Source organism: Carassius gibelio, chromosome A23 (genome assembly GCF_023724105.1).
Source record: "Carassius gibelio isolate Cgi1373 ecotype wild population from Czech Republic chromosome A23, carGib1.2-hapl.c, whole genome shotgun sequence".
NCBI classification, from domain to species: Eukaryota; Metazoa; Chordata; class Actinopteri; order Cypriniformes; family Cyprinidae; genus Carassius; species Carassius gibelio.
Genome location: NC_068393.1, coordinates 9043749 through 9054445, shown reverse-complemented (window position 1 = coordinate 9054445; position 10697 = coordinate 9043749). Strand labels below are relative to the sequence as shown.

The window sequence follows — 10697 nt, the reverse complement described above, 5'->3', positions numbered from 1 at the left end:
TCTTGTCTAAACCTGTATGCTGTTGTTGGTTTTAGGATGGGTCCCGCTCTGAAGAACAGAAAGACGAGGCTCAAGTTGAGATCTATGTCGCTCAGCGTTACATTGAGAATCCGTACCTCACAGCTGGTACATCTACTACTTTTAGCTTGAGTATATTTTCTTTATTTGATTTTACTCAACCTTTATTACTATTGCTAAATATATCACTTGATGTTTGTTATGTCATGTATGTTTATTATATATCTCACCAGGGAGAAATTTTACTTGAGAGTCTATGTTCTTGTAACATCAGTAAGTAAGCTATTTATTTATTTTTTATGAAAATGTTTTTCATAAATATGCATTGCTATTTTTCATTGTTAAAGTACTTTCTAATGCTGCAGTAGGAAACTTGTTTGAAAAAGTCATTACTTTTGCAACTTTTTCAGAAATTAAGGTACATTTACACCATGTCGTAATTAGTTCAATTATGCGATTTTGATTTGTAAAAAGTTTTCATGTCCTTGTTGAAACTCATTCTGTAAACTGGAGAACATCCAGTTTGTTGTTTTGTAATTATGGTTCTCTCTCAGCAGCATAGAGGATCAGTTTATCCTTTTCATACGTTTCTGAAATACATGTTATTTATATTACGCCCCATAGTAGAGTAATTAACTTGTTTTTCCCCCTTTAACCTTGATGTACACAGACGTTCATCTCACCAATGTTGCAGTGCAAAAAACAGCTACTAATTATGATCCTGAAAAGGTATGTTGGAAGTAACTGGACATACAGTACTATTATGTCCATGAAAATATGTTTTATTAAAGAGCAGTAATCTGTCTTCCTCTCTCTCAGGGTTGTAAGTGGCAGATGCAGCGGCTATGGCAGTATCTGACCGCTAAGCATGGTTTCGAGAATTTAAACCATCGCTTCTGATAAAAATAATAATAATAATAATAATAATAATAAATAACTCTTCCTCCAGTAAAAAAAGTCCATCCCCTGTTGTCCTTTCATATTAAAATATACTTTTTGTTTAGAACTGCTTTGGTTGGTTAACGGTGCTTGGTCTGTGCATATTTCTCTTTTGATTCAGATGAGATTCTCATTTGCATTGACTCTCATTCTGACGGCACCCATTCACTGAAGAAGGTCCATTGGTGAGTAAGCAATGTAATGCTGTTCCGACAAACAAACTAAATTATGGATGGCCTGAGGGTGAGTAAAACTAATTTTATTTTTTGAAGTAAATATACTAATTAAAATGTATATATATAAAAAAAAAATGCATTTAGCAGACGCTTTTATCCAAAGTGACTTACAGTGCATTCAGGCTAACAATTTTTACCTATCCTGTGTTCCCAGGGAATCGAACCCCCAACCTTGGGCGCTTGATAAGGCAATGCTCTACCAATTGAGCTACAGGAATACAATTTATTTTCTAATAATAATGGAACACCTAAGCATTTTCTAACGTCTCCTGCAATAAGTAAAGAAGCTTTTTGTTTGCTTTGTATTTACACAGGCTGTGTGAATGACCGCCAAAAATGGCTTCAAAAGCTTTTAAATCTTTTTCCAGGACAGAAGAGGACATGAAAACATGCAAATGACATCAAATTAGTGTGACAAACTACATATGACAAAACCACAAATACCCACAATTGTTACAATATGCACCTAAGGATTCAGATAGGTGTAAAAAAAATTCATTCACATCCTGAAAATAACATTGTCTGTCCTTGTTCACTGTTTTAATGAGAATACAATGGCCGTATCAATTCCTGCATTAAAGACTGTAGACAGAGGCTTTGATGAGGTAATGAAAACTCTTTATTCTGGATCTCATAAAAATAGCTGCATTCAACTCTTCAAAATAAAAGCACATCTGACAATAAGACAAAAGTAGATTTTTGTGTGTGTTTTTTGCCTGATAAGGGACTTCACACAGTACATAACATCCGAAATGAAATGATGCTACAGTAGATACAGTACATCAATTATGGAAATGTTGTACCATGTACTGTATAGCTTCAACCTGTACCAACTTTCAAGTCATATTCAAGTATTTTGACAATGCATTACAGTACATATAAAACTACAAAACCACTACCATCATTGTTTCTGTAAAAATAAACTACACATGCTATATTTAGAGACATGAAGGTCAATGTAATCACCTGAAAAGTTCTCCAAAAGTAAAGAAAAAGAGATAACCTTGACCATAATATCTTGACATTTTATAGCTTACAGTAGGTCCATCTCCATCAACACAAACCTCACCACAGAACCACCATAACCAATCCTTACAATTCACAATTCAATGACATTTAACTTACTGGAAACCTAAGTAATGAGCTCCTAAACATTCAAAGATAAACACATTCTTATTTAACTTAAGTGTCAACTCATTGTAATAAAACAGATGAATGATTTAATAAATAACAAGAAAAGAAGTCCTTGTAAAGAGCCATTTACAAAAATACAGTCGTTATAAAACATTCATTATTCATCTCAAAAATATACATTCTTTGACCCATAGTGCTTACTTGACAAAGAGCCTGACAATCTGACATTCTCAGCCAGAGATATGTACTGCACATGCACACTAGATTTAAGTACATTTCATTTTATAGAGGATTTTCGCGTACAGTAAGTAAAGATAGCCTGCTTTTGTGTACTTAGGCAGATAAAATAAATATATCTTATTCAAGAAACGCACTTTGAAGTTCTGCTGTAACAATGATGATGAAAAGGCGTGATTTCTAAAGAGAAGGATGCTTTTTTTTTTTTTTTTAAGGTGCGGTCACATTTGTAGTTATCCGGCAAATTTAGATGGGTAAAATCCAAGCATTTCAACAGGAATCCATGCAATCCCATGCACATTTCAGAACGGGCTCGAGTTGGTCCCTGTCGACCGTCAGAAAGCTCAAAGTGAATTCTGCGTGAGTTATTGACAAAAGACAATAAACATTTTTTCCTGCTAAATTTTGCTACTAATTTTGCAAAAATGTGACCGCACTTGTATCCTTTTTTACAAACTACTACAGTTAACTGCAGGGATAATGTTTTAATTAGCTCTTCTTTACAGTATGCAAAGTGTAATTGTTTAGGAGGCAACTGAAAATTGCGTGCAAGGTGCACTAACTACTTGGCGTATTGAGAATGTTTTATTTTGCCAGTAGTCTTGGTAGCCGTCGCTACCTTTGCATCGCAGCCATCAGTGACCGTTCTTTTAATGCCAGATCTTAGTCGTACTTCACCCGTTTCGACTCTCGGACCATCCTTTACCATTTTTTTCCTAAGACCACCACCTTCACGTTTCATTCCAACAGGATCATGCCTATCAACCCATCCACATTTTGCTCCAAGTGGATCTTTCTGTTTTTCTACTTCGTTTGACCTTCCAGTCTTTTCTTTCCTGACAGAAGAATGGGATTTTCCATTTGTGTTAAGTTCATGAGATGCCCTGCGCATATTTCCTGCGGCTTGTATGTGTTTCTGATGAGCCTTTGCTGCCTGAGGACTGACTGGATGCTGGTTTTTCAATGCATCACGGTTTTCGGAGATGGAAGCCCGGCTTTCGCTGCTGCTCCTCTTTTGGAAGTTGGCAGGGGGAGCTTTGCGCTCTAGCAGGGGGCTGAGGCGGGAATGTCGCTGGTAGGCATACGGAGAGCAGGTGCCGTTGCAGAGCGGATAGCGGATGTGGCAGTAGGGGCAGACAGGACGAGAAACCTGGGTGTGCGATGGGCTGACCACTGAAGAGAAGAAGGCCTTCTGACCCTGCTGAAAGCTTTTCGGGGAGCTGAGGCGTGTTGGAGGAGCAGTATGAGGCCTAGGCCGGTTGCCGTTCACTAGGACACTGGCGGCCTGAGCTCTTGTTCGGATGATGGGCACGATGTGCCGTCCGTTCTCTGCCTGAATGGTTTGGATCTGGTGCCACTCCAGCTGGAGGAGGCGCTCTAAATAATTCTCTAGCTGCCCTACGGGTTTTGGCCGGGGAGCCCGCTTACCCTCCGTGTTGAGGAAGATGGCGAGCTCCCTCAAGCTCCAAGCATTGAATGGAGGCGGCAGGAAGTCTGGGTAGATATAGCTGACTTCATTGTTCTCCACCGTCCTGGGTCCAGGTATGTGAGGATGCAGCTCCATGGAGTTGAAGACCTCGGCTCGGAGGTTGAGCTGAGGAGGAGTGCAGGGGGAAGGCAGCACAGGGAGCCGCTCAGAGTCGGACAGGTCACTGGCACTGTCCGTGTCGTCCTCCTTGTGCTCCAGGAGGTGGAGTGAGTCCAGGTCTGAGAGTTGTTTCTGCGAGGGGAACTGCTGCAGCACTGGTTGAGGAGCCAAGGGCAATGATAGAGCACGACGACTCTTCTCCAAGGCCACGCGGCTCTGTAGCATCTCTTTACAGCACTGAGGCTCCAGCTGGATTTTCTGCCTCTCCTGTCCCCCTTCTTGACAAGAGAGTTTGGGACGTGGAGGCCTCAGATCTGATTCACCCTGTGTGCTGCAGCAGTAGTTCAAGTGAGATGTTTTATCAATATATTTATTAGGGCTTGGTTGACAACAATATTGACTACTTGACTTTCATTTTGATGAACTGATACCGTACTTAAATTCCAAGATTAATTCTGTTGATGCATGAACAAAACCATCACTAAAGTTAATTTATAGTATGCATCACATCCAATTATTGTTGTTAATACAATTGTATCAGAATTTGAGAAGTAAAATGCAATTTTTATCTTTAATGTGGTGTAAAAGATCACTGTATCTTATCTGACTCACTTCAAGCAGCTTGTGAACCAATTTTCCTCTTTCCTAAAAATTTTAGACAGGGGTGTCCCTAGACTCTTTTTAATGATGCCACATTCGCAAATTAATCACTAGTTTCTGAACTAATTAGTCAAACCAGTTTACAGAAAGGTCTGGAAATGTTTGTGATTCAGTTTGACCTATTTGGACAGTTCCCTCATTCACTGAATTGTTTCAACATCAGAACAGTAACAGAATACTTTACAAGACAGAAGAGAGTGCTGGATAAGAAAATAAGATAAAAAAGACTGCTGGATGAGGTGGATGTTTACCTACAAACCATTTAGTGGAACAAAACTTAGAGATATCTTATCATTTATCAGTGATGAAGCAGATCTCTGTCACGAGTACAGCCTATGAATTTATAATCATATATTCACAACAGTATAAAAAAATATATATATTTTTTTTTTTACATTTAGTCATTTAACAGGTTTTTTTATGGTAAAGGTGGAAGACAAGCTAGAGGAATGACCATCATAAGGTATGTTGTAGGTAACTCTAGAGAGGAGCATATATACATTTCATGTTTACCTATTAGTGATGTCTTATTGAATGCATGTTTGAATAAATCTGTGCCATGACAGTCACCCTTAAAATTTAAGCAACGAATTGGAGTAGAAACAATTTTATCACCAAGAAGTTCACATAAAAACACCTAATATAAAAAAATGGATCAATAATCAGGAGTTGTGAATCAGAATTATAAAATCTGTCAATACCCAGCCCTGATATTTATCACATGGCACTCTGGAATACTTTTTTTCTGATTGGTGAATCATTGCTTCCTGAAACTAAATATTTATATCCATTTGTTTTATTTAATTTTGTTCTTTTATTATTACTATTTGTTGTTACTTATACATCGAATTGCATATGTTAAGCAACACTCACCCACGCAACTTGCAAGTGCCCCCAGTCGGACTCTTAGCTTTCTTTGCTTTAATGGCAGTTTGGACCTTGGAAAGATCATAAAAACATATTCAAATAGCTGCCCAAACAGGATGTTTGATGTATTTATATTGCATTAGTTGCATATGTAACTTACAATTTTCGCTTTGGGCGGTGGATCCTTCTCTTGCCCAGGACGCAAGGGCACTGTTTTTTCAAGATGTTTCTTATTCTGATACACATTTCCACCTCTCTTATTATTGCTGCAAATAAAGCACATGTTGTTAGTGACACCGTTTTTGTTATTTCTGCGATTTTAATAATTTGCTCCATTCAAGCATACCTGGCAACAATCCCAGTGTTTTCGGCACTTTTCGTTCTAACCTTCTCCTTGTCTGGCACCTTCCTCAGTGTCGCAGACGCAGTTTGTTCTTGCAGGATGGGTCCCATCGCATTAAACACTATGAAGTGTACAGACGCAGTTTTTAAGCTCTCAGCTGTGCCCAAATTGTCCCATTTGTGAGTGCGTACACGCAGCTTGCGACTGAAGAGCACTATTGCAGAAATGCAGCATATTATCAGCGTCACAGTCAATATATTTTCTAGTTTGCCAAGAATTGGAGCAAACCATTGAACAGCGTCGAACAAACTATCTTTAACGTTAAAACATAAAGAGGGCAATAATCACCTTCGCGTCTTGATTATGAAACCTCCATCATCCTGCAATGAGCGAAACGCTTTGAAATCACGGTTACCGAGCATCACTACAGCAGCTCGACAGACTTGTTTACCTGCTGCTTCGTATGTTCAAGCATCGTTGTCGTCGTGATCCGGCGATTGTCATGATGGGAAGTTTAACTCATACGAATACGAGAAACGCGTTTATTTCACCGCTGCTCGTATCGATAAAACAGAAAGAAAACACGCGTATGAATATGTATCAGGGGGCTGATACTGGGCTTGAGTTAGTTCGCAAGAATCTCCGTTTCGTTAAAATTGTAAGACAGGGGTAGCTGCAGCCTGGAGCAATGGGCGTGCCGATAGGAGTTTTACTGTGCTGGCCAATCAGCAGTAAATATACATTTACGTAATTTCCTTAGACAAGGTGGCAGTGACGGAGACATTATGAAAGTCACGCCCCACTTCTCTTACTTTCTAGAAGATATTAAAATTTATATAAAATCTTTGTCTACCTCCTGTAACAAAAAGGCAACTAAAACTTTGAATGTATTGCTCACTTTCTGGTGTTTTTGTATAATTTCTATTTGACTATCATCTTATATTTTGAAGGAAGAGGAAGGTTTTGGTTGTGTAATCTGTTTTCTTTTTTTTTATTTTAGCTTATTGTATTTTTTTTCTTATTTTTTTTTTCTACTCTTTCTTTTTTGATTTGTAATTGTTCGGTCATCCTTGAACCCCTGGCTCTTTTACTTGGCATATGTTCTAACATACTTATATTTTTGAATGAATGTTTAATAAAAAATATATATATAAAATAAAAATAAAATAAGACGGAGACAGGGTTAGCTCCGTTAGATGCAGCCTGGAGCAATGGGCGTGACAAAAGGTGGGGGCGTGCCATTGGTGAAAGGAGTTTTACTATGTTGGCCAATCAGCGGTAAATATACATTTACGTAGTTTCCTTAGACAATAAAAATATGTATATTAAGATAAGTTAGTTGCAATACGATCATACTTTCCCTTTGCGTTATAAATGACTGTAAATTACATTGTTTTTAATCCATTGATTTATCTCTATCAACATAATCACACACAATATTGTAGAAACAATATATTGTAATCTATGTGCTGGAAAATGACAATCAGTCAAATTTGTGTTTAAAGCACAACTGACACAACACTAAACCGGAAATTAAAAGCAGAACGTGCACCACTTGCAGGTTATTGTAGCATATGTAAGCACACTGCCATATGCATAATTTAATTTTGCACCGTTAATCAACTTTACATTTTCACTTACTGCAGGTCAATGTAAGGAAGATACTACAGATATTTAAATCATTTTTGTATGTACTCCACTTTTTTCATTGCCTGACCATCTTAATGTTTATGCAGTTCAGTGTTTTTATTATTTTTTATATCTAAAGCACCTTGTTCAATAAGTATTTAGATGTTTCTCATATCTGTGACTGTCTAAGCATGATCTGTTTCTGTTGTTCTGATGAAGGAAACTTGTGTTGGGGCGGATTCAATGTCTGTTGAGAACCATGTGTATGGAGCTTTTATTTTGACAAAATGATTTGAATTTGAATTGTGTAAATTTGAATTATTTGCAAGTGTAATCTAATAAAATTGAATTTCAGGTGGTAGTTTAAATAGTTCTGAATTTGATTTTTTTAAACGAATATTGAACATTTGAAATTTAACAAACTGAAATGTTTTTATGGCTGAATTTTATAGACATGTATTTTCAAACCGTTAGTTTTTTTTGTTCTGAATTCTTATACTGCAAATATTCATTTAAAAAAAAAATCAGATTCAAGTTTTCAAGATGAAGAAATTCGGAACTTAAAATTCAGTTTTCTAAAATTCAATGTCAAAAATTCAAACTCAAAAATTCAGATCTTACAGAAAGTAGGTCACAGGTCATCCACAGGGAAGAGTAGATGATCTCAGAAAAGTCGAACAGAGCATTTTGGCCAATTGGGGACTGCGGAAGTTTTCCTGCGCGCGCGAACGTGGTGGTGGTTCAAGAGGTTGCCACTCTCTGACTCTGATCACGAATCGCCCGGTGTTGTGTGTTACATTTCGGTTCCGTGAAAAACTGTTCCCGTGGGTAACATGAATATTCATTAGTTCCCTTATTGCGGGCGTATCCTTGAAACAACGTGCAAACGAATGGAACTGAAAATGTGCACGCTCGTCAAATCTCTATTTGATTTAATGGATTGTTTTGAACAGGTAACGAAGTGTCAATGTTAAGTGTTAATTAGCATTAAGAGCAACAGTACCAAAACAAAGGATAGTTTGTGTAATATGATAAACTGTCTTTCATGTTTTGCTTGATTGATTACGGGCACACAGAAAAACAACCAATAAGATAATTTAACCTATCTTACCTAATTTTTACTTGTTGGTGTATTTCGCTTTTTATATATTTCATTTGTGGGGCTTTTTTTTATAATAGTTTGCTTTGATTAGACTACCTAGTTGTCATTGGAGAGAGACTAGTACAATTTGTATACAAAACCTGAAACAAACCACTACAAATGTATCTGTGTCTTAATAAAATCGGTGTGAGCATCCTGTGTCATGCTTTCTTTTATAACCAGTTTTTACCAGCCTTCACAGACCCATCAGTGTATTTATTATTATAAATGCAAATTTATTCTGTCACATATTTTATCCTATTACTAAGATTTTAAAGTCATGCAACATTGAAACGCGAGTTAATTTTTATATTTAAATTAACAGTTTTTAAAATGGACACCTTTTTCTTTATTGCATTGAGTTAACAGTCAAATACAGAGCTAAACGGTTTAGACAATCTGAGAAAGAACTACTAATAATAAATATAATAATTATGAATATCATAAGCATACATTATCTCTGTTCTTTGACCATAGGCACTGAACAACAACCTCATCATGTCATGTCTAAGAATAATGAATAGTGATTCATTGTGTAAATAATGTTTAACATTTGAAAATCTTATTCAAAATTTTTTTTTCACATTTTACAACTATTACATACAATGAAACCCAAATGTTTCTTTGTCAGCCAAACTCTGTTCTCCTGTCACTTACCGAAATTAATATTCTCTGAGATTCATTAAAGTTAATATTTCACTAATTTAACAACACTCTTTAATGTTGACAGTTCTCTGATGTGTATTAATAGTAACATGGCATGCAGGTTAACAAATAACATGTTATCTTTAAGTATGTTTACTGCTTAAAATTATACTCAAAAAACAATATTGTAGAAAACAAATATTACATTCATTAAATGTTACTATGACAAGTACAGAAGTAATTGCTTTATGAATTTAACACAAATAGAAAAGACAAGGAAAGTTGTGTCAAAGTAAGCATGGAATGAAGCAATGCAAAATGAGGTGAGTGTCTGAAATATGTATTGTCTCTGGATGAGAACAGCCTCCATGTATATCCAGTTCATACAATGATCAGCTACTGTACCAGTGACTTCAGCTCTCTCATCAAGTCTGAAACAGACAGGAACTTTACATGATGATCAATATATGTGGAAACATCACAAAAGCAAATCAAAGCCATATTATAACATTGGTGATGATGAGACGCATGATTTCTTATCCAAATTTAAAAATAATATTCTTGGAGTACCTGCTGACCTATGTCCAAGAAGACTGCATCAGAACACTACTTTAAGGTTTATGCACCGTTTTATATAACATAATATATAATATAAGTTAGATTGATTACAATATTGACATTTTCACTGCAAGAAAAGTGTTTTCAGTAGCCTATGTATGTGATTTATTTAGGTAACAGAAACACTGGCTACATACAAACTAAAGTTTTTATAAATGACACAGGATAGCTAGCCTATATAAATATATTTAGTAGACGGCATATATATTTGTTTCAAGCATCGTCATGAATACATTAATAGTAGTAATAGTCACCAGTAGCCTAACTTAGCTAATCATACTATTCAAACAGCAATTAATGCCCCACAAATGAAATGTATAAAAAGCTAAACAAAAAAAACAAAACAAAAAAAAAATTGATTAAGAAACTATATATCCCAAGGTTAGCACAGGTTATTCGCTTATTGTTTTTCTGTGTGCCTTCAATCAAGCAAGCAAATCAGCTTACAGACGATTAATATTACACAAACTGCATTGTTTTGACACGGTTACAATGCTTAAGTGCTTAAGATAGACACTTCGTTACCTTTTCAAAATAATCCAAATAGCGTTTTGAGAAGCGTGCACTAATCAGGGAACTAATGCATGTTCATGTAAACTCCACCCACGGGAACAGTTTTTCACGGGAACCGAATATTACACA

The 10697-nt window shown here is 36.3% G+C and overlaps 1 protein-coding gene across 4 annotated transcripts; it reads right to left on the bottom strand.

The window, feature by feature from the left end:
* Positions 1-1789: 1789 nt before the first annotated feature.
* LOC127944844 (protein FAM217B) lies at positions 1790-9001 on the bottom strand. Of its 4 annotated transcripts, none has more exons than XM_052541163.1 (6): positions 6474-7042; positions 6371-6402; positions 6026-6143; positions 5840-5945; positions 5686-5750; positions 1790-4483 (listed from the first exon to the last, which is right to left on the bottom strand). In XM_052541163.1, exons 3-6 carry the CDS (start codon positions 6130-6132, stop codon positions 3127-3129), a joined length of 1635 nt encoding a protein of 544 aa, XP_052397123.1. In that variant the 5' UTR covers positions 6133-6143; positions 6371-6402; positions 6474-7042; the 3' UTR covers positions 1790-3126. The 4 variants fall into 4 exon arrangements, with proteins under 4 accessions (XP_052397123.1, XP_052397122.1, XP_052397124.1 ...); XM_052541162.1 differs by having other exon boundaries at positions 6026-6236; positions 6474-7040; XM_052541164.1 differs by lacking the exons at positions 6371-6402; positions 6474-7042 and adding an exon at positions 8273-9001.
* Between the last annotated feature and the right edge of the window lie 1696 nt (positions 9002-10697).

Coding starts and splice junctions, on each gene's coding strand:
- LOC127944844 (XM_052541164.1), bottom strand. CDS start 6,132: ATGGGACCCATCCTGCAAGAACAAACTGCGTCTGCGACACTGAGGAAG. Junction 5,751..5,839: donor CACCGCCCAAAGCGAAAATT/GTAAGTTACATA, acceptor GATCTTTCCAAG/GTCCAAACTGCCATTAAAGC. Junction 4,484..5,685: donor GGCACTTGCAAGTTGCGTGG/GTGAGTGTTGCT, acceptor CTACTGCTGCAG/CACACAGGGTGAATCAGATC.